Source organism: Stomoxys calcitrans, chromosome 3 (genome assembly GCF_963082655.1).
Source record: "Stomoxys calcitrans chromosome 3, idStoCalc2.1, whole genome shotgun sequence".
In the NCBI taxonomy this organism is placed as follows: domain Eukaryota; kingdom Metazoa; phylum Arthropoda; class Insecta; order Diptera; family Muscidae; genus Stomoxys; species Stomoxys calcitrans.
In genome coordinates this window covers 95479367-95504449 of record NC_081554.1, presented here as the reverse complement: position 1 = coordinate 95504449, position 25083 = coordinate 95479367, and the positions used below count along the sequence as shown (strand labels likewise).

Here is a 25083-nt window from a genome sequence, read left to right as displayed (position 1 = left end):
CGAAATTTAAGGTTTATAAATATTTACTTATATGTACATACATCACAACCAATAACCAAATGAAGCAACAGACCTCAGACATACATTTCTTTCTAAAGCGTCGTACTAGCCATTATTTAAGTTTTAATTTAATCTGTTTCCAATCGATAAGCTTAATCGGTTCCTGGCTGGTTGATATCAGCTATTTATAAAATTTTTCAAAATTAAATGAGTAAAAATTTGTGGCCATTCATTTCTAATTTATGAACATTGCATATGTTTGCTAAAGGCTCTATTACACGGCATTTAGTTGTCTTATGACATGTCAAATTTAGCACATGTTGAGTTGTACATGTCGTGTGATACAAACGAAACTAACATATGAAAATCACTTTTCAAAATAGCACATGTAATTTTTTTTCGATTAGAGCGTGCTCTATTCCTTCTGACAAAAACATTAAAAAATCAGCTGTTTTTGTTGTCAGTTAAATGAAAGCAACCCCAAATTAAATTGTTTTCACTAGTTTATGATTTAACCATCTTCCTCACAACTTTAACATAATAACATACAGGCGTGATAGCAAAATGATGAATCGTGTGTAAACTGACAATTTTGACAAACATTTTCAATTTCATGTGAATACAATAAGTGACATGTCATAAGACATCTACATGCCGTGTAATAGCGCTTTAATTTATATTGCAAAATACTTCACAGAGGTTTACTCCTCAAATTGAGTAGAGCATTTCCTTTATTACAATCACATTTCGCGGTTTGTGAACGTTTATTGTGTAACTATTTTTGCTATTTCGATGGCCTTAGGTTCGGGTTACTTCAGAAGGAGGCCGACTATTTGGCTCCCCATTTGCCCATTATTTTCACATCGTGCCTAGGACTTCCATATACTCCGAATGCCAGGCAGAAGGCAAGGGTGGCATTTATACCCAAGGCCGGCAAGGCAACTTATGCGACACCAAAGTCGAATTGTGGATACTATGATAAAGAGTATGACATCCAACGAACTGCTCAAATACAAACAGCATGCCTATGTCAAGGGAAGGTCGGTGGATACTGCCCTGCACGAGTTTGTGCATAAAATAGAAGAATCCTTCAATGTCAAAACGTACACACTGGCGGTATGCATTGAGATCGAGGGGGCTTTTAACAATGTGCGGACCGACACACTGATCCACGGACCGTTATGTTCCAAATGGGGATTGAATTAATGGATAGTTCCCTAGATCTAAAGCAGCGTGATTGGACCAATACTTACTTGCGCCTCAAATGTTTGGAGGACTGCGATGGAGAAAAACGTGCAAAAATTGCAAATTTTGCCCATGAACATTCCACTAAGGAACAGGGGCATACTTCTCATCTGTCACTCCAGAAGGAACGTGCAACGTAAGGATAATTCCACTGGTTCAGAGAACATGTTTTGGCATAGGCGGAGCGATGAGGACCACGTCCACTAGGGCACTGTAGACTATTCTAGATATCCGACCCATTGACATACAGTTAAGTGTGAGGTAGCAACGGCAGCTATTAGACAAAAGGCAATGGGAGAATGGATAGACGATGGGAACAGCACATACCATCGCGGCACAATCGAGGCGACGATAGAAAACCGGATGGATAAGATGAGGTTTCCGAGCGGATACCTGAGATGACAATTGAAGTCGAGTGCGAGACACAGCTGCCAGTGGCACAGTCTTGGATTGACGGAACTCTGGTATTGCCAACAGGATTATCATGCTATAAAGATGGATCAAAGCTTGAGGACAGAGTGGGCCTAGGAGTTTCGAAAAAAGATCCAAGGACTGAGATCTTTTTTCGAAACGCCTTCTCTGAGGTTGGCACAATCCGCATCGTGTGGGTGCCGGGTCATAGTAGAGTTAGGGGGAATGAAGGAACAGATTTGGCAGTGAAGGCCTGCTGTCAATAAACTTGGATAACCCGAAGCCTTTCGGGTCGACGAAGTCTATGTTAAGGGCGTGGTCTAAGAAATGTGGAACAACGAAACCGTCGGTAGGATGGCGAAAATCCTAAATGGAGATCCGGATCGTGAAAAGGCGAGGCTATTGTTGAAAGGAAGTAAGCTTTCGGTATCATAACGGGACACATAGAATTACGGCGAAAATCCTATAGGGAGATCCGGATCGTAAGATGACGAGATTTTTAAAAGAAAGTAAGCTTTCAGTGTCATAACGGGGCACATAGGACTACGAGCTCACTTATGTAAAATCGATGCGGCAAGTGATAGCATGTGTAGAGCATGTGAGGAAGATGATGTGACGTTAGAGCAGTTCCTCCGGCTTTCGAGGTTAACAGACACCGGTACTTAGGTGGGTATACAATACCAGACATGAACTAACTTAGGGGCTTGGTATGGAAAATAATTAAGGATTTCGAGGTTACTTTTTAGTATTTAGAGCGCACAACAAGCCCATGACTGGCTTAAGTGTTTGTCCATAGTGGCATGGGGCGGATTAAAGTCCATACCTCCTTTTTAAACTGACCTAACCTTATATTAAGTGAGAAAATTTGTATTTAATAGACAAACGCCGGAGATTTTGATTCGTTGAAGCGAAATTTATGTTGGCGCAGCGACATGTCGCTGGTATTTTGCTTAAAGGACTCAGTACCACTTCTACGGAATGTGTTCGCATTTTCGTCGTCACCGTTTTTATAAAATGCATTTTGACAGTTGTTCGAGTGAAAAGTCGAAATCAATATTAGGCTTAACGAAAAAATCCTAGTATGTACTGACTTTGACTTTTCGTCCGAACAACTGTCAAAATGCATTTTATAAAAATGGTGACGAAGAAAATGCGAACACATTCCAAGGAAGTTGTACTAAGTTCTATGAACAAAACAGTAGCGACATATCGCTGCGTCAGTGTAAATTCGCTTCAATTAATATTAATTGGAAATGTAATTGAATGCTCACGAAATGGGCACCAATCTCTTCAATGCTTCAATACTGTTATCTTTGCTTTGTGTTGTTTGAATTTGTTGGTGTTATAGGCCCTTTCGCTGCGAATGAAGTCAGTACTTTCCTAAAGGAAAAGTGTATGTAGGACAATAATTTAAAATTATTGTTGTCAAAGCAGCTTCAAGAATTCACTTAACCCCCAACCTCTTCTTCTCTTAAAAATGTCACATGTTTACCTGTAAATGTCATTGACTATTGTTTTGTTTTATATCCAATGGGTTAATGCATGCCACATTGATTGACGCACATTTTTATGGCGCGAAATCGTTTTTATTTGTGTATATAAAAAATACAATGTTAAACATATTAAGGTAATGCCGATAATATCTTACCTCATATGAAGATCCAACACGAAGTGCAGCAAAAACGGGCAAATACACGGTGGAAACAACAATGGCCATTAATACAATAGCCACCACAATTAGCCAATATTGTGTGCCAAAATTATAGATCTCCGACACAGTACCAAGAATAGTAACACCTGACACATAGCTATTGAAAGAACAGGAAAGAAATTTGTCGAAAAACAAAATAGAGGGTCAACAGTTGTTGAAACAAACACACAATTTATTTCACTTACCTACCAACCAAACTCATGGCGACGGGAAATATCTTCAGTTTACGCGAACCCAGGAGATATTCATTCATTTTGGAGGAACCAAAATCGGTTGTTCTCTTTGCAGCATCCTCCACATCGGCATGGGGTAGTTTTTTAGCTGTCTTTTCCTTTCTTTAAAGAAATTTTTGGTAAATTGGAGAAAAGAGACGCCAGTCACCATGTTTGTCTTACTTGAAATATCCATAATAAACGCCTGTGCCCGTGGACAAAACAATCATCAGCACAAAAACAACATAGTCGGCCCAATGAAAATGAAATTGACCAAAATCTTGATATTCCCTCATCTGAAGTAAATAAAAAAAGAAAGACGATTTTTGAGAAGGAGAATGTGAATTTTTATAAAAGCTTACATACAGCGGTCAAAAAAAGTATTCATCATTCAATGTTTTTTTTTTAATAAGTCTACAAAAGACAATTGGAATAAAAACATATTAAACTAATGATGCAGTAGTGCTTGTGTGATATATATGTACACAATTTCATTGTTTTTAAAGAAAAAAATAGTATTTATTGGAACAAAAAGGGCCATTTTACAGCTGAACACAAAAAATTAAACAAAAAAAGTATTCATCATTGCAAAAAATCAAAAAAATAAATAACATAATTTAAAAAAATTAATACTTTGTTATTCGACCACCGCGTCTTATAACTTCTTTTAAACGGTTTGACATCGATTGGACTAATTTAGCGGTTATATTTTGGTCTATATTAGTCCATTCCTCCATTATCACCTGTTGCCTTTGACTCTTGCTCGAAAAATTGCGCGTTCTCAATTTGCGTTCGAGATGTTCCCAAAGATGTTCAATTGGGTTCAAGTCGGGACTTTGAGGAGGAGTTTTAATGACTTTGGGGCAGTTATACAGCATCCACATCTTGGTATTTAAAGCAGAATGTTTGGGGTCATTATCTTGATAATATTGAAAGTTATTACCAAGCCCAAGTTTTACAGCACTATCTTTTAAATTCCTCTTTAAAATGTCAATGTAATACTTATGATCCATTACTCCATTAATAATTTCAAGATTTCCCGCTCCTGAAGCCGCCATACACCCCCAAACCATTAAACCACCTCCACCATGTTTTACAGTAGCAACTGTGTTTCGTTCTTCAAGCTCTGTATTTGGTTTTCTGTACACTATGACCTTTCCATCGCACCCAAAAAGATTAAACTTGCTCTCGTCTGCAAAAATGACTGTTTTCCAAAATGATTCGGGCTGTTTTACATACATTTTTGCGAAGTTTAGCCTTTTCACTCGGTTTATTTTATTTATAAAGGGCTTCTTACGTGCAGTTCTTCCTCTGTAACTATGCCTTTTGAGTGTATTTCGAATTGTTTGTGTAGTAACTTCCTTCCCTAAATATTCCATAGTGTTTTTACGAAGAATGGTCGCATTTGTCTTCGGAGTTTTCTGAACTTGCCGCACTAGCCAACGCACATCTCCAACTGAAAGTGCTTTTGGTCGACCAGATCTTGGTTTATTGTCAACAGTTTTCGTTTCTGTCCACTTTCTGATGATGGATTGTATAGTAGATCGTGGTCTATTTAATATTTCACTGATAGTTTTTTGAGTTAAACCATTCCTGTGGTGTTTTATTATCAAAACTTTTACCTCATCAGAAACCTCGTTTTGCTTACGACCCATTTTGACAAAAACTATATTTTCAATGAAATTAAATATTTGCTGTCAAGGGCAAAGCCTCCTTTACTAAATAAAACAGAAAAGGGGGATTCCCAAATAATATTTGAATTTGACTTTGATGATAGCACATCAATGATGAATACTTTTTTTGTTCTGTTTTTGGTGTTATTATATAAAATTGCATTTTTTGCGCTAATTAAATTTATTTTTTGAATTTATTTTAAAACATATTACGAAAAATAAACTATTGCATAAAACTGCATTATTTGTTTACTTTAAATTTTCTTCAATTACCCAAAATAAGTGAATTTATTATCAATTTTGCTAATGATGAATACTTTTTTTGACCGCTGTACATATGTACATATATTCAACTACTTAAGAAAATATGAGAATTTATTATTTTTACGTCTGAATGACGGTACGAATACAAACATACGTAACTCTTGGATAGATCTGTCTGTTAAATGCATAGACAGATTTATCTGTACATTTTGTATACATCGTAGGATTAAAACGAGGTCCCGGCACGGAATAGCTGGAGCACAGGCTGGAACATTGAGCTCCAATTTGTGTGGTGTTCATTGCTGTCATGAGAAGTTTAGCTGCGAGCTATCGGGCGTCCAAAGCCGTTTCAGCTACTTCTTATGGAGTAGCTGCAACGGCTTTGGGGACAATCAGCGGTATCGAGCGGCGAGTCTCAGTGAGAGGCCGGACGGCTCCGACTCTTGCACAAATACTGAGTGCCTCTGATGCTCGATATGACAAGACGAGTTTTGGCGCCTTTAAATATCCAATGGCCACCTTGTTCCCGCGGCGATCGGTCATATGGACCGGAACTAGCTTGCTCACTTGCAGGAGGTGGGATCGAGGATCGCCACCTCCACATGAAAATGTGGCTACAATAATTGTAATTGTATTTCTTAGGAAAGTGTTTATTTATTAATGAATATCCATTTTGTACCACCCATAAACTTTGCTTTTGTCCACGGCGAAGCTCACCACATGCCACAATCAACATTCGGAATGTGTCCGCGTACCGGATTAACCCAATGGATTCCTTTATCGGTGTACAACACATCGCTATGACAACAACAACAAATGAAAAGGGCACCCCTAACCCCATCAGCCAAGGCTGCCCCTCAGTGCTCATCACACCTCAACGATATTTTTATGTATTCGTGTATTCCAGTACAGTTAACATAGATGGACCAAACTACAAATAAATAAGTTTAATATTTTAGATATATAAATATTAGACATGTAAAGTCAAGTCCATGAGTTGTAGCGTGCGTCACAAAAAGCATGTTTTTTTTAATTTTTGAGGGCAAAAAATTTACAAATCATATATTGTTTGACATTAAGCTTCGAGTGTTCTTTTAAAGTAAAAAAATATGAAAATTTGACAATACGTTGAATAATGTTATAGTAAATTACAGTTTATAACGTGCGTCACGATTTGATATGTCGCCAAAAATCTAATTTAAGAACTTTAATATTTTATACCCTCCACCATAGGATGGGAGTATACTATTCTGTTTGTAACACCTCGAAATATGCGTCTGAGACCCTATATAAACCGATCTTGGGTCTTGACTTCTTTAGCCTCTAGAGGGCGCAATTCTCGTCCGATTTGACTGAAATTTTGGACATATTATTTTGGTATCACTTCCAATAACTGTATGATTCAAATCGGTTCACTATCTGGTTTTGCTGTCATATAAACCGATCGTGGATCTTGACTTCTTGAGCCAATAGAGCGCGCAATTCTCATCCGATTTGAAATTTTGCATGAGGTGTTTTTTATGACTTCCAATAGCTGTGCTAAGAATGGCGCAAATCGATACATAACCCGATATAGCTGCCATATAAACCGATCTGGGATCTTGACTTCTTGAGCCTCTAGAGGACGCAATTCTCATCCGATTTGGCAGAAATTTTGTACAACGGCTTCTCTCATGACCTTCAATATACGTGTCTAATATGGTCTGAATCGATCAATAGCTTGATATTGCTGCCATATAAACCTATCCCCCGATTTTGCAATTCTTATCCGAATGAACTGAAATATTGCACAATGACTTCTACAATGTTCAGCATTCCTGGTCCAAATCGGTCTATAACTTGATATAGCTTCAATAGCATAACAGTTCTTATTTAATATTCCTTGTTTGCCTAAAAAGAGATACCGCGCAGAGAACTTAACAAATGCGATCCATGGTGGAGGATATATAAGATTAGCCCCGGCCGAACTTAGCACGCTCTTATTTGTTTTATTAAATTTTTAATAACAGCAACTTTAAAAACAATTTAAATATCATTGAAGAACCTGGCGGGGTGCTAGGAAGGGGCTGAAATTTGGTTTCGATTTCATTATAACCCAAAACTGACTTGTGGAAGAATTGGTAAACGAGTTACATTAATGCCTTCGAATACCTTTACTTAATACGACCCGAATATCTTCACAGATATGTAAATATAGCTGCCATATAAGCACATATTCTAATTTTTACTTTGAGTCACATAAATGTCTGAATTCAGCTCGTCTCGAAAGAGAAACAAAAAAAATAATTGTATATAACTTGCACCATTTCCGAAACCTTTGAAAATTGAGATATTGAGCTGAAATTTGCAACAAACTCATATTTTTCTCTACGCAGGTTGTATAAGGCTCGACGACATTTTTATTGAATATGGTCCAGATTGCTGGATGTAGTGGTAAAATACTCCAATCACTCGATTTAGGGTCTTGAGCCCATAAAAGGCGTATTTGTCATCCGATTTCTATATGTGGAAATGTAAGTTGTGTTAGACCCCTTGACTAGAGGTGGACATTTTAGTTCCTTTAAGTGATCGCTCCTTTTGATTCCGTTACACAAAAGGAATTAGTTCCTTTTCTTAGTTCTTTAGGTCCATTTTCATTTGCGATCCCCTTTTTTGATTCCTTCATACAAACAAAAAAGAGCTTCGAATTTTGTTTTGAACCTTAAAATGTACATATAGATACAAATATTTCGACTGTATATGTAATTGATTTTAAAATTAATTTTATGTACTTTGTTTTAAGCAATTATTAAGTTTCGATGCTGAAAAAAACACGAATCGAAGCGCATCAAAACAATTTAGATTTGTTGACAATAAAAAAAATAATATTCACATTCATTTAATGTGGTTGCCATAAACAATTTATTTTCCTTTCACCGAAATCACAACGTACCCAGATGTTGTCCATTAAAAAAGTTGACCTTTTTATTTAGTTGTTGTATGAAGCTGAAAAATATGGCATGGTCTACAAATAAACAAAAGGGAGCAAAAGAAAATACATGCAAAGAAAAGGAACTATGGAACTATAAGAAGAAAAGAGATAGAACTAGTTCCAGCTGTTCCTTATTTGGATAAGTTCCATTGAACAAGTTCCATTCGGAACTACTCAACTGTATCCTTGACAATCGTGCTGAATATGGGTCAGACAGAACCATATTTGGATATATCTGCCATATACGGCGACATCCCAATTTTGGTTCATAACAGACGTATTTATTACGCCATTTCGCCGCATCAGTGAGTTGTATTGACATTTTGAAAGCCGTGCCAAATAGGGTCAGATTACACGATATTTGGATGTTACTGCCTACCGATTAAAGATTCTTCACCCGATTTCACACATAGACATCCTTGCCGCATATGATCTGTATCGGGACATATTAGACATATAACCAAGTCTCCAAACTTCGGCCCAACCGAATTAAATTAGTTTTTTCTTGTTATATAATTTGTACGAAAAATGTATTTTGTTTCATAATAAAAACTCGTTAATATTAAAATATCTAATGTTTTAAATTTAAATTCAATGCTATATTAGTGTACATTTTGTTCCACGTAATACAACTTACAAAAATGATAAAAATATTTGGATATGGGACAAAACAGCAATTAACTATTTTCGGAAAGTGGGCTATAAAACGTTTATTTCTCTAGGAAAACCTTAAAAAATATAAGTGAAATTTTTTTAAAAAATGCATGAACATGGTAAAGTCGAGAACAACCATCCTTTAGTGCATTCGAGAAAGTGCGTTTTTCTCGTACGCACAAAATAGCGCATTAGGCCGACGATATAGTAGTAAAAAAACAACTATTATACTCAATTGAAAGTACGTTTAAACCCTTCTCCACACAAAAAGTATTTCAGCTAATATACAGGTTGTCGAGCGTGGTTAATGTGGTAATTATAGATGCGTTTTCGCTATTAATACGATTCAAATACAACATACCAACGCACGGCCCATGAAGCCATCACACCTTACATGGTTGAAAAGTCTTCTAACCAAAGACGATACGCATCCCATAGTGGTTGGTGTGTGTTGCTATCATTGGCTTTCCGTTTGCATCTCCGATCATTGAGCTCCTCTCGAAAGAAAAAAAAAAAACAAAAATTGTAAAATTAAATTATATTCGCCCGAACAGACAAAAAAATTGAAAAAAAATTCCAAAGAATCTTTTTCTTATCATCAAACAATTCATGTAATTCAATTCGGATTCACCCATATAAATGTACTTCATTTACAATTGGAATATATGAAATATATTACAAAAAAAAAATTATGACCAATTCCACGACTTTGATTTCAACTCTCTTTTTGTACAGCAGATCCATGTGTTTCTCTGTCCTTGCGAATTCCAGTCTAGGACATTTCTCGCTATATCATCGCGCGGTCGGTGTAGGATATGACCCAACCAAGCCCATTTTCTCTTCCGGATTTCTACATCGGCAGGTGTAGTGTTTGTTCTTATTTGCAATTCTTCACCTGAAATAGGGTTTGGGCAGACAATTCGAAGTATTTGTCATAGGCAGCGATTTATAATTGCTTGGATTTTGTGGGAAGTTCGTTGTGACTTCCCGACTGACTTTTGTATTATTTGAAAGTCACTTTTGCATTATTTTAGATCTCACTACATCTCCAAACTTTTTTAAGTTTAAGAAATGCATTTCTATTTATACGTTTGCGGATGGCTGCTTCTGATCCTCCGTCATTGTTATTTTGCTGCCATTTGCATTTGTGTCATTTAGATCCATTAAATAACTTCTAAGAAATTAAAAAATTTTATCATTTTAAATTGAAAATGCAATTTTTTTAATCGGAAATTTACTCATTTTGCAACAAGTTTGATATTTCATTTTAATATCACCACAGGATGAGGTCATACTAATCTAGTCATTCGATCTGGGAACTTATATAGTATATACACGTACATTCTTCGTTGTCTTCATCAATCACGATAGTGTTCGAACTATATTGGGAATTAACTTTAAAAAAATAATCGAACTATTCGAATAATTAGCCCTTTTTTAAATCGATTTCAAGTGTTTAAATTAAAAAAAACGGTTGTTTAATGTGATGCATTAAAAATGGCCAAAAGTAAACCTGGAGCCGAATTAACGCATACGTGAAAGAGTTTAATTGTTCAAAAGCTCTCTAATGCTCTCTAATTTCTTTATTGAACGAGAGCTTTTGAAATGTGAGAACACTAATGTTTAAATCGATTCTGATGTATAAACAATATTTCTGAAATTTTTTCAAAAGGCGAAATTTAAAGTTCTTTCTTTAAGACAAAACAATAACATTGACATTTTTTGAAAAGACAAAATTTCTATCAAATTTTCTAAATTGACAAATTTAATAAAATATCATTCAAAAAATCAATTAGAATTAAATTTTCTCTAAATACATAAATTCGATTACCTTTTTCTTAAGACAAAATTTCGAAGAAATTTCTCTATTGATAAAACTGGAAGAAATATTTTCTAAAGACTCTGGAAAATTGACCAACAAATCGGACATATTTCGGAAAACTGCTCTCAAAATACCGCATCAATCGTCTTTTAATTTCAGCCATCAGAGGATGGGGATATATTAATTTCGTCATGCCTTTTGTAACACATCGAAATATTCCGTCTGTCTGTCAAAAGCGCGTTAACTTCCGAAGGAGTAAAACTAGGCGCTTGAAATTTTGCACAAATTCTTCCTAAACCAATCTCGGTTCTTGACTTCTTGAGCATCTAGAGGTTGCAACTGCGATTTGGCTGAAATTTTGCATGTGGATTTTGGTTTGACTTCCAATAACTTTGCCAAGAATGGTCCAAATCGGTTTAAAACCTAATACAACTGCCGTACAAACCGATCAGAGTTCTTGACTTCTTGAGCCTCTAGATCCAATTTGGCCGAAATTTTGCACAATGTGTTTTGTTTTCATCTCCAACAAATACGCTCAATATGTTCCAATATTCAGATTAAATTACTGAGCCTCTAGAAAGAACAATTACAACCCGATTTGGCTGAAATTTTGCACGTAAAGTTTTGCTACATATGTCTTTTAACGGACGTGCCAATCATGGTACAAATACAAATTTGATGTTCCTTGCTGTGTATGTGAATTATTGAATATTTCTTTTAAATAAAAATGCATTAGTGGTTTCATTCAACGTTACTAGTATTAATTGTTAGAAGCATGTAAATGTTAATTATATTTATAAAAGCAGCCAACAATGTGATTGTTGAAATAGCAGATACTATGCATGCATATCATCCTGTAAATAATGAGTGCAGCATTTTAAGGTTGAAATATACGCAATTTCCTGAAACCATATACATGAGGCCATTGATCCTTTCCGAATTTGCAAATTTATCAACCCCCAAATAAATCCCTATGAATTATGAACTTTTTGCTTTTTCAGAACAGCTGAGATAAGCCCATAGCCATAAAGTAATGGTTGTTAACCTTTGAAATTGAAATTTTAACTGGAGTGACTTTCGGCTAACTGTGCAATGAGAATGAATCAATGAGATAATAACACGATGTTTCATTAAAATTATTAAACTTATCAATTAATGCATTGCGTCAAATCGTACACAAGTGTACATTAGAGTATCCCAAAAAAACAGAAAGTGTTTTTTTCTTAAAACGTATACCTTCCATTTTCCCCCTGTTGATCCCAATAAGCAAAATATGAAATATTACGACAAACGGTTAACGCAACCCGTGTCGCCACGACATCCAAAGTTGGATGTATTGCTTTCTTAGGAATACAGTTGAATATTTTAGGTCCTAGCAGGAAATTTTTGAACTGTACCCTGCACTACTACTGTGGATATGATTAGGTGAGTAGTCCGACTCAGAAATTCCTGCTGATTCGGCTTAACTATGTCCGTCTGTTCGTATACACGGAACAAAATGAAAAACTATGTTCAATTAAGAAGTTTGTGCAATCAATTAAAAATTTTTGCTGAAATCGGATCTGTAAAGGAATTTGTATTATTGATTAATAGGTTTTGCAATGTGAAAGTGGTTATTAACTCAATAAGCCAATCATTTAAAATTTGCCATTTCTTTTATACAACATTTTTACTGTTTTAAGAAAAGCAAATAATTGATATTTTTCACATAAATAAAAAAACTTTTTTATCGAATGGGTTAAATTGCGAATAAAACATGGAATATATTGCTTAAAAACATATTTTTTCTTAATGATGTTAGGTTTCTAAAAAAAAGAAAAATTATCGATTTCATTTTGACCCTCTCTTCGTCTGTCTGTACGTACACGTACACTGAGGCGGCAGCCCTTGCTGATGAAGGATTCCATCGGGTCAATACGGAACGTACAACCGGCTGCCGTGGGATTGTAAAGAATATTATAAACAATATAATTAATATACGTAGGTACATATTTAAAATGATTCGTAATAAATACCGATCTTAACATTTTGCGTGCACTACCATGAAGTCTTGATCTACATGTGTTATCTTCCATCCTCAGCGCCCAAGTGAATGTAGTATATATATGGATAATAAAATATTAAAATAAGATAATATTAATAATAATATGTATTTATAAATACCACGTTTACATTCTACAATGTCCTCCAATTTGTTGCGTTTGCAATTTATCCATTCTATTTTTTAACATCCGGCATTTTTCTGCATTACACTATTTTAACGCAATATTTTTCACAATATTTCTTTACTTTTAAAATTTAATAAAAAAAATTACATATTATGTTAAGATAAAAACCACGCTTCTAATTTTCTTGATATTTTTTTTCTAGCCACTCCACTTTGTTTTGTATGTTATAGAAGCTAGACATATATTGGGTTGCCCAAAAAGTAATTGCGGATTTTTCATATAGTCGGCGTTGACAAATTTTTTCACAGCTTGTGACTCTGTAATTGCATTCTTTCTTCTGTCAGTTATCAGCTGTTACTTTTAGCTTGCTTTAGAAAAAAAGTGTAAAAAAAGTATATTTGATTAAAGTTCATTCTAAGTTTTATTAAAAATGCATTTACTTTCTTTTAAAAAAACCGCAATTACTTTTTGGGCAACCCAATATTTGACTCATTCACACTTCACACAGTATAATATTGGTCAATACACAATTTATACAATTAAAAAAACAATTTAATTCATACAACTAAAAACACTTGCAATGATACAAAAAATATCGAATTTCTATGTCAAAAATAATTAAAGCAATTAACACCTTGGTTGAAAACATTTTTATAAGTCAATACCATGTTTAATCAGTCACATTTAGTTCCATATTTTTTCTTTGTACGCTTTCTGTACTGTTTGTCGGTTTTTTGTAACTAAGGTGAAGATCGCATTTGTTATCCAATCATCACGAAAATAAGCATATATCACTTTTTTAGCCCAAACACAAACGTTTACAATTTTGGTAGAAATCGGTCCAGATTTAGATGTAGCTCCCATATATACACGTACATGGGCCTTTTTTCTACAATTTTCAACGGATTTGCATAAAATTTGGTATGGAATGTTGTATTACTCAACTAAAAGCCTCTGCTAAATCTTATCAAAATCGGTCCAGATTTGGATATAGTCCCCATTATAGTTTTCAACCTACAACCTTCAATTAAACTTCGGAGCTATATCTAATTTTCGTGATGATTGGATAACAAATGGTCCCTCGCTCATGATTAAAAAAGACGGACAGACAGACAGGCGAATTCGCGCCCCGACAAACATGACTAGATCAGTCTATGAAGTAATTCTGAGTCAATCGATACACTATTAACTGCCAATGTAGTAGTTCTAGGTGTAACCTATGTTTAGTAAACAATAAGTGGCATACAAACCTGTACTTTGTTCTTCAATTAAATTCTAATGGCTGGTACTATGTTCGTTTTTCACCGGTCAAAACACAGTTTTTTCACGGTTACTTTTTTGAAACACTACAAAAATCTCAATGACAAACATAATTCTTTTATGAATATTTGGAATAATGAGGGAATGTCCTACTGAACGAAATCAGCAAGTTCTTTTGCTTCAAATTCTATTATCTAAAAATGTAATCATGAAAAAATTTCGCATAAAGCGCACATAGTACCATCCTTAGGACGTAAAATCCTACTATGGATCTCAAGAAATTCACTTCTTCACAGTTTGCATGCCTTTGCGGCACGTGTTATCATTAACCGATCCTCATGATTTTTCGTATTTGGCTTATTTTACGAAAAGTAAAAAATGGAGTGTATGAGTTTCTTTATTTGCAAAAAAATGGGACGGTCTAGTTTATATGCTAAATGTCATAAAACATTTTAGAGTAAGTTGCTTATTCTATCTATCATTAGCGTTTGAATGAATCACCCTGCCGTATAGCAAAAGGTTTACAAATAAAATGGGCAAAAATGCATATTATTTCAATTTAGAAGCTCACAATTTTTAAAATAATTCCTTCAAAAATTAAAGAATATTAAGTTTTTCTGAAGATCATTATACCATCATAGGATGAGGGTATACTAATTTCGTCATTCCGTTTGTAACACCTCGAAATATGGGTCTAAGACCCCATAAAGTATATATATTCTTGATCGTCATGACATTTTAAGTCGATCTAGCTATGTCCGTCCGTCCCTCTGTCGAAAGCACGCTAACTTTCGAAGGAGTAGAGCTAAGCACTTGAAATTTTGAAGATATACTTCTTATTAGTGTAGGTCGGTTGGGATTGCAAATGGGCCAAATCGGTCAATGTTTTGATACGGCTGCCATATAAACCGATCTTAGGTCTTGACTTCTTGAGCTTCTAGAGGACGCAATTCTCGTCCGATTTGGCTGAAATTTTGCACCTGGTGTTTTGGTATCACTTCCGACAACTGTGCCAGGTATGGTTTAAATCGGTTGATAATCTGATATTGTCATTTATATAATATATATAAACTGACCTTGGTTCTTGACTTCTAGAGTGCGCAATTCTTATCCGATTTGGCTGAAATTTTGCATGAAGTGTTCTGGTAAGACTTTCAACAACTGTGTCGAGTATGGTCTAAATCAGTCCATATCCTGATACAGCCGCCTATAAACCAATCTCCCGATTAGACTTTTTGGCTCCTAGAAGGCGTAGTTCTTATCCAACACGGTTGAAATTTTGCATATGTTGTGTTGTTATGACTTCCAACAACTGTTCCAAGTATGGTCTAAATCGGTATATAGCCTGATATAGCTGCCATATAAACCGATCTCACAGTTTGTTTTTTTGATTACTCTATCTGGCTAAAATTTTGGAGGTGGTGTTTTTCTATTTGAAAATGTCATTCAAAGAACTTGTTTTACTATCATTTATATAAGCCTGTTACAGGCTGGTCATGTATATGATTACTATAGTTGTGTTCTCTCCAAAGTGGAGTCGAGTTTAATGACCATGGGAATTATATAAAGAGAAAAGTTTTGATTATTGAAAAGTTACTGAAAAGAAATTGTCTGATCAACAGATCCTTGGACATATAAGCCATTGGTATTCGTTCCGTTTCGGAAGGTGACTATACTTTGTTACCTGTTGATCAGCATATCATTAATGTTATTTGACTATTATTTGACTACAGCGATTGCCAACTCCCATGTGTGCAATTTCATTATTAAAAAAACAATGGCTTGTTATCTTTGCTTCCCATCGTTTTTTATAGTCATTTGAAACCGTTTGCTTATTTTATTTTCTTTTGTCCAACAACAGTTGGCAGTTGTCCAACAACAAAACGTTGAGTGCACTGTCAAAATCAGTGATTAGTGCAACTCTGATTTTCTGTATGTTACTAGTTCGCGACATTTCTCGTTGTTTGTGTGTGTTATGGTTCTTAACTATAATACACACACACAACCAAAACCCGTTGACAGATAGTGCACTTCGCAAGAAAAAATTGTACTCAGCTGTTTACAGTACACTACCTGGTAATTGTCATGCTTTTCCCTTGAAACATGCCAACAACAACAACATTGCTGCCTATGTTGCTCAGTTTTAATCAATGAAATTGCACACTTTGGAGATGGCAATTGCTGTAATTGTCAAATAATAAAGAATAATGTTGTTGGATAGATTTGGAAATAAAGTTTTTTTGAACATATTCCAGTTCAAGATAATTTAAATTCAATGCTTTCTATTCAAAGAGAAGCATAGCAAAGAACTTATAAAAGTTTCGCAAGAGTGTGTTGTTGTCAAAACACTTTGACTGGCATGGTGGATCGCGATTTCTGGTACGCCATGTATCTTCATCAATACCCATACTCAACGACTATAGAGTACGGTGTAGAGCACGGTAGAGCACGCCTCCGGAAAACAAAGAACTACTATGAAAATCAAATGAATAGTAAAAACGGACCCCCAACGTTGACGACCCACGCAAACAAAAAAAGGACCATGATTTGCGGATCTGCACCTGGAATGTCCGCACTCTTTATAGAGAAGGTGCAGTATACGCGCTGGCGGATGTATTAGAGAAGTACAAGGCAGACATAACCGCCTTACAGGAAGTGCGATGGACTGGGAATGGCGTCACTACAACACCAAACGGTGACGAACTATACTATAGCTACCATAACACGAGGCATGAATTTGGCTGCGGATATGTGGTTAGTCGAATACTGAAACACCTAGTCTCCAGCTATACTCAGGTGGATGAGAGGCTTGCCACAATCCGCATAAAAGCCAAATTCTTCAACATCAGTCTTATTTGTGCCCATGCCCCGACGGAAGACAAAGACGAGCAGACCAAGGATATTTTCTACGAGCGCCTAGAGAGAGAATATGACCGCTGCCCCGCCCATGATATTAAAATCGTTCTGGGAGATTTTAATGCGAAAATAGGGAAGGAAGACATTTTTGGGTTGAGGCTGATAGATTTCGCCGCGGCAAAAAACATGGTAGTTAGTAGCACCAGATTTCGACATAACAATATCCACAAAGCCACATGGCTGTCACCCGATCAAAACACGAGAAACCAAATTGATCACGTTGTGATAGATGGAAGGCATTCATCCAGCGTGTTAGATGTACGATCGATCCGTGGAGCGAATATAGATTCGGATCATTACCTTGTTGCAGCAAAGGTTCGCACCCGTTTGAACATGGCGAGGAAAGTACGATCTGACACTGCACGGAAGCTGGACATTGAAAAGCTGCAGACACAACAAATGGCAGCGGCATACTCCACTCGACTGACCCAACTGCTTGATGAAAGCACTCCTTGTTCCGATGATATAATGGCGCAGTGGCAAACTATAGCCCACTCCATGGAAAATGCCGCGAAATCCGTACTTGGGTACCGAAAGCCTCCTCCAAAAAACCCATGGTACGACCAAGAGTGTCGAGATGCTACTGAAGCCAAGAATGCGGCATATAGAGCAACCCTGCAATCAGTAGCAATGCGCCAGATGAAGGAGAGGTATCGGGAGAAAAGGAGAAAGGAGAAACGTCTATTCCGCAGAAAGAAAAAGGAAATGGAAAGACGTGAGTGCGAGCGAATTGAGATGTACAGGAGTCAGAATGAAGTCCGGAAATTCTACCAATGAATTAAACACCAAACCGATGGCTTTGGTGCAGGCACGTCCTCCTGCAAGAACAAAGAAGGAAATCTGGTAACTGACACAGACAACATGCTGAGGATATGGAAAGAACATTTTACCCAACTGCTAGTGTCCGATGTTGGCGGCGAAGAGGATACCGCAGAACCAATCCCTGATGATGGTATAGAATGTTTACCTCCTAGTCAGAATGAGGTCCAAGTAGCAGTAACCCGACTAAAGAACAACAAGGCAGCAGGAGCCGACGGGTTACCCGCTGAACTATTTAAGACCGGAGGCGACACGCTAATAAGGCGTATGCATCAGCTTATCTGCGCGATCTAGCTAGAAGAACGCATACCCGATGATTGGAACCTCAGCATACTATGTCCCGTACACAAGAAAGGAGACAAGACGGAATGTGCCAACTACAGAGGAATAAGTCTCCTCCCCATCGCATACAAGATACTCTCGAGCGTACTGTGTGAAAGATCAAAACCTAAAGTCAATGAGATAATTGGGCCCTATCAATGCGGTTTTAGACCTGGTAAATCCACCCTAGACCAGATATTCACATTGCGCCAAATCCTTGAAAAGACCCGAGAAGGACAAATCAACACCTACCACCTCTTTGTTGACTACAAAGGTATTTCAAGCCATGTCTGAGTTTGGTATCCCTACAAAATTAATAAGACTCTGCAGGATGACACTTGCTGATACGCGTTCCTCAGTAAGAATAGGAAAGAATCTCTCCGAACCATTTAATACCAAACGAGGTTTCAGACAAGGAGACAGCCTATCGTGTGATCTCTTTAGTATCCTGCTGGAGAAGATTATACGAGATGCAGATGTGTATAGATATGGCACACTAATCACAAGAGAGCACATGCTACTTGCCTATGCCGACGATATCGATATCATAGGTCGGTCACCGGAAGTAGTAACTGCAGCCTTTGAAAGAATCGAAAGAGAGTCAGTGAAAATGGGTCTGGCAGTAAATGGAGATAAGACGAAATGGATGGTCTCCACTCCCAAAAAGCCTTGTACAATCGAGCGGATAAAGAACATGGAGAAAGTTGGGAATCACAACTTTGAGATAGTCAGTAACTTTATCTACCTCGGCACCGCCGTAACCGAAACGAACGACACCAGTTTTGAGATAAAGCGAAGAATAATTCAGGCAAACAGATGCTACTTTGGACTAAGTAGGCAGTTTAGAAACAAGGCCATCTCTCGGCAGGCGAAGACTACACTTTACAAGACACTGATACTACCCGTGCTGTTATATGGTTCTGAAGCATGGGTACTTGTGAAAGCAGATGAGGCAGTGCTAGGAGTATTTGAGAGAAAGATTCTTCGTAAAATATATGGACCAGTTTGCGTTAACGGAGAATATAGGCGACGTAGAACCACGAGCTGTATGACGACGATAGCATAGTTACACGCATCAAAATACAACGGCTGCGTTCGCTTGGTCATGTTGTCAGAATGGATGAAGAAGCTCCAGCAAAGAAGTCTTTTGAAGGCAAACACGGTGGTACACGCAAACCGGGAAGACCAAAAGCCCGATGGAAAGATCAAGTTGTGGGAGACACCTCGAAACTTGGTGTCAGAGATTTTAGAATGAGCGCAGAAGATCGAGGCGCTTGGAACGCTATTCTACGTTCGGCTAGTGGAAGAAATATTCTGTCATAGCCAATTAAAGTAAAGTAAATGAGATATTGACCTGCAGACATAAGCGTAGAAAGGCCTCTGAGGGTTGGGTAGAATTTTCTAACTTTGTTGCTTCTAAAAGGGGCTTATCGGGATGCTAATGCCTGTAGGTGAATGGGTATACTGTTCTCTGAGGTATTTTAGCATCACAAATGCAAATTTCATGTGATTTTAAATAAGTATCACAGAAATGAGATACAAAGCCGGGAGCCTCCTCAACCATGTGGATATGAGCTAAGCGATGGTAGTCAACAAGAAAGTTTAGCAACCTTTCGAAACGGAACGTATACCAATGACTGCTATGTCTTTGTCCAAGGATCTGTTGATCAGACAATTTTTTTTCAGAAACTTTTCAATAATCAAATCTTTCTGCTTAACATAATTGTCACGTCATTTTATTTTATAATTCTCATTTTATGGGTCTTTCGAGACGAACTTAATGGTCGAAGAATGTCTAGCAGTGAAAAAATAAAGCCAGAACAACGATATTTCGTTGACTTTGTATTTCAATCTTTCACACAGTACCCTCGATGGTATGTTCGTATATGCGATTGGGAGGAGACGTATTCCTTTTTGGTTGAGACATACTGTCTTGTCGCCTTTCTGGTGTACGAAATATATTATGCTGAGGTTCCAATTGTCGCGTATTCGTTTTTCTACACGCAAAAAATAATTAGTTTCACATAAAGGAAATTTTTGCCCATTACTGGTTTAAACGCTCAAAACTTCACCTTAACTCCCTATTAGGAAACACAAGAGAATAATTATTGGTACGATTAACAAATAATCGTTTGTGGTCATCGAAACTCTTTTATCATTAAAAAGTTTTTGGTTTTACAACAAAATAAAGGTCCTATCACCGTACGCGAAGCTTCTAGAAAGTTTACAATAAACAAGGTTAGTTAAGTCCAATAATGCAACGTTTATCGCTAACGTTTGGTATGTTGAAGCAAAACGTTATATGTTAAAAAAATTTTTAATAAAAATATTTTGTTTCTCGTAAAAATGTCCCAAACGTTTTATTTTTCTGCGTGTAGCCAAATCGTGAAGATGACCTCACGTTTCGCCTTATCAATATGTCCGGTCGTAAATAAATCAGCTGGCTAAACATCGATTTCTACTGTCTTGTTGTTTTTCAACCGTATTATTGCAACATGGACCTCGTTCTGACTAGGTGGTAATGGTATACCATCATCAGGGATTGTTTCCGTGGTATCCTTGCCACTGCCATGATCAGATACCAGCAGCTGGGAAAAGTACTATTTCCATACCCTTAGCACACTATATATATATATATGTACATCTGTTATCAGATTTCCTTCATTGTCTCTCGCAGGTCCAAATCGAATGATCGGAGGTAATGTTCGCTCCTCTGATCAATCGTACGTCTAACACGCTGGGTGAATTCCTTCCATCTATCACACCACGATCTATTTGGTTTCTAGTGTTTTGATCGGGAGACTGCCATACCACCGTGTGAATCCTTCGATTTTGGAGTCTGCTGCTGCTAACTACCACGTTCTCTGCAGCACCGTAGTCTATTAGCCTCAAGTCATTATCGGTAGTTTCCTCGTGTACATGCAATGGTCATATTCTCTCTCAGCTTGATTATCTCATCTTAACACAAACAAATAATGTTCAAACATTTAACGAGTGAATGTGCGCCGCCTCTGGTACGTTTACATTTTTAATTAAAAATTATAGAAGTGTTAAGCTTGACTTGGTATTATTAGATTTTATTTACGACTCGGAAATGTTGAAATCATTGAAGTATAGCAAATATTGATAATACCTCTTAGGTTATTTAAACGTTTGCAAATAATAATTTGCCATTACGTTTGCACATTTTCAATCAACTTAAATCAAAACATGCAATTACACTAGGCTATTGAATGAGCAAAAGTATATAGGATGTACAATTCAGGGTAAACAATTATGAAATTAAATTTTATTTTTCAATGGAGTGAATTCTACGCCCGAAAAGTCAATAATTATACTCAAAACTTAATCAAAATTGTTGTTGGGGGAATAGTTGACCTTTTATTCGTCGCTGTTTGTCTGGCTCGAGTAAAGTCAATCCTAAACATCCGTCATTAAAAAGTTTATGGTTTCACAACAAAAGAAAGATCCTTTCACCGTAGGCGAAGCTGTCATGCTGTTTATGGCTAACGTTTGGTATGTTGAAGCGAAACGTTATATACATAGTTAAAATAAAAGAAGGATAATACATAATTTTATAGGTAAAATAAAAGAAGGATAATACTTAAGAGGTATTATCCTAACTCTCGAAACGGATAACATAATTAATAGCAAATGCAAATTTGCCCATGAACATTCCATTAAGGAAGGGGGCAAAATTCTCACAAATCAATGAGTGCTGTCCGATTCAATTTTAAGCTCAATAATAAGGTACATGCTTTTTATAGCCCAGTCCGAACGGCGTTCCCAGAGCGACACCTCTTTGTGGAGAAGTTTTTACATGGCAAAGTACCTCACAAATGTCGCCAGCATTAGGAGGGGGTAACCACCGATGAATAACTTTCTGATGTTCCTGCCAGGATTCGAAACTAGGCGTTCAGCGTCATAGGCGGACATGCTAACCTCTGCGCTACGGTGGCCTCCAATATAATTAATAGTTTGTATAAAAATATATAAAGTTTATAAATATAATATAAATTTAGATATAATGCATCTCTTCTGTTCCAGCATATTTTGGGCATATAAAATGAGTACTTTTTACGCGAATTCGACAAAAATTAGATATTTCAACATTTGTTTTGTTAGTAATTTACTCCGACCTCACCATTTGGCTTCTTAAGAAGTCAAATAGTGAGATCGGTCTTAATTGTTAACAAAAGAAAACGTATTCTTACTAAATGTAACCACAGTTTAGTCCAACTGAAGGAATTTAATCTGGAATTTTGACATAATTTTTATACCCTACACCACTACTGTGGTACAGGGTATTATAACTTAGTGAATCAGTTTATAACACCCATAAGGAAGAGAGATAGACCCATTGATAAGTATACTCAGAATCATTTTCTGATTGGATTTAGAAAATATCGGTTCAGATTTGGATATAGCTCCCATATATATATATTCGTCCGATTTGCAGTAATACTGCAATAAAATGGTCATTTATTAACTGATTCTCTCGAAATTTGGCACGAAGGATTTTTTATGACTCCCGACATTACGAATAAATTTCATCGAAATCGGTTCAGATTTGCTAAGCTCCCATATATATGTTCGTCCGATTTGCAGTAATAATGCAATAAAATGGTCATTTGTTAACAAATTCTTTTGAAATGTGGCAGGAAGGATTTACTCTTGAATCTCGACATTACTGGTGAATTTCATGGAAATCGGTTCAGATTTAGATATGCACAACGGTTTCATCGACTACTACTACAATAGCTGAGAAGTTTGCTCGTAATCGGTTCAGATTTAGATATAGCTCCCATCTGAAACATCCGCCGAGGTCCATCAAAATTGGTTCAGAATTGGATATAGCTCCTACATTGTACTTATAGGGTAGGTGTAGGGAATTATACAGTCGGCACCGCCCGACTTTTGGCCTTCCTTATTGTTTTTTTTTAAGACCACCATGTATAAACTGCTATAACTACAACAAATGACAAGTGAAATAATAACCAACAAAAAAAAAACAATACTGCCTGCAATGGTTTAAGTAGCACCCAACCAAACCATCTGCGAGTGGGGTTTGTTATGGTAACTGTAATACCTATATTATATGTGACACCTTTTTAGTATATTGATAAACATCATTGAGCTGTTAAATTTTTGTAACAAAATTAAGTAGTTCACTTTTGGAGGCAAGTTATGCTTTAAATAGTATTTGTATTTTCCTAAAGCTGAACAAACAAAGTTGAAATAAAAATTCAATTATCGTAGAAAAAAACGAAAAAAAATGGGCCACCTATATATAAAAAGACAGAGTACAGCAAATAATAACCAGAACTCGTTAAGAGTTCGAACGACCAGAATATCAACTAAATTTATGGCAACTTCAATTCTGTTTTGAAGTTTAACTGGGAAACTAACAATGCGTATTTGTAATCTAACCACATTAGCATAACACAGCTCTTTAAGTTTCACACTTTACGGAACAAGTGCGACGAATTTCTTATGGCTACAATTCAGGCTTATAAATACTTTGGATGATGTATTTGCAACTCAAAGTGAACAACAGAAAAACTTTATGAATTGGAAATATAGCTAAAGATTAAAACAATTATTTTCTTAACTAATAACATATATATTAGCAGTGTTTTATCTGAGCAAACGGATGTTTTTACTCGAATCAACAGAAATTTCCTTATAATTACAACTGCCCCACAGAATCATCCATTTAACTTTTGAAGGTGTATGGTAGAAAAGTTCTAAGTCTGATTGTTGAATGTTGGTGTTGAATGCCCGTGCCACATATATAGAGTTAAACATTTTTTGGTTGGCAATTTTGAACTTTATTTGAGGTTTTAGGTCACACTGTGCGGCAATGTTTCACTTTTTGTTGCGCAGAGGTTAGCATTTTCGCCTATGACGCCGAACGCCTGGTTTAAATCCCAGCGTGAACATCAGAAAATTTTTCAGCTGAGGTTTTCTCCTTACTAATGCTGGCTACATTTGTGAGGTGTCCTGCCATGTTAAAACTTCTCTACCAAGTGGTGTCGTTATGCGGCACGCTGTTCGGACTCGGCAATAAAAAGGAGGCCCCTTATCATTGAGCTTAAACATTAATAGGAATGCACTCATTAATATGAGAGAAGTTCCTTAATGGAATGTTCATAGGAAATTTAGTTAATAGTTGTAGATTTTCACCTCAAAATGGACGAAATTATTATGTTCGTAACAAATATAGCTGTCTATATACATAAAGAGAGTTTTATTCTAAAAGTATTCTACCAATTTGCATGTTCCCTCCAGTGGCATCATACTAGAAAAATTTAAGAAGGAAGCACACAACGATTCGAAGCATTAAGGAATTAAGTGCGCTCATGTAGATGGTCAATGCTTGCTATCGTAAGGCAGCCTGTAATGGTCCCTAATGCTGGGTCATGCTCCGTGTACCAAGTGCGGATAAGCGTCTTGAGAATTCCGAACGAAAAAAATACAAAATTTTCGCAAAATATTCCATTAAGGCAAGGCAGGGGTAAACAGAATTAAGAAATATAGGGGCTTAAAGAGATTGGGGGAAGAAATCCACCAAAAAGAAAGAGAACTATCCAACTCTGACTCGATGAAGTCATTATACGTCAAGTGCTGCAGTTT

At 36.5% G+C, this 25083-nt stretch overlaps 1 protein-coding gene and 1 long non-coding RNA gene across 8 annotated transcripts in view; both read right to left on the bottom strand.

Moving 5' to 3' along the window:
- The window catches only part of LOC131995841 (uncharacterized), a 205841-nt gene that overhangs the window by 163938 nt on the left and 16820 nt on the right, over nt 1-25083 (bottom strand). The window lies entirely within an intron of this gene.
- LOC106084861 (sodium-coupled monocarboxylate transporter 2) overlaps nt 1-25083 on the bottom strand; it is a 72790-nt gene that overhangs the window by 32004 nt on the left and 15703 nt on the right. For 4 of the 7 annotated variants that reach the window (XM_059365024.1, XM_013248797.2, XM_059365022.1 and 1 more), the window contains 3 exons: nt 3763-3875; nt 3553-3702; nt 3305-3464 (listed from right to left, as the gene is read on the bottom strand). In XM_059365024.1, coding sequence (XP_059221007.1) covers nt 3305-3464; nt 3553-3702; nt 3763-3875 — 423 coding nt within the window. Of the gene's footprint in view, nt 1-3304; nt 3465-3552; nt 3703-3762; nt 3876-9502; nt 9637-25083 lie in introns of all 7 variants that reach the window. The other 3 variants (XM_059365019.1, XM_059365020.1, XM_059365021.1) reach the window with 1 other exon arrangement.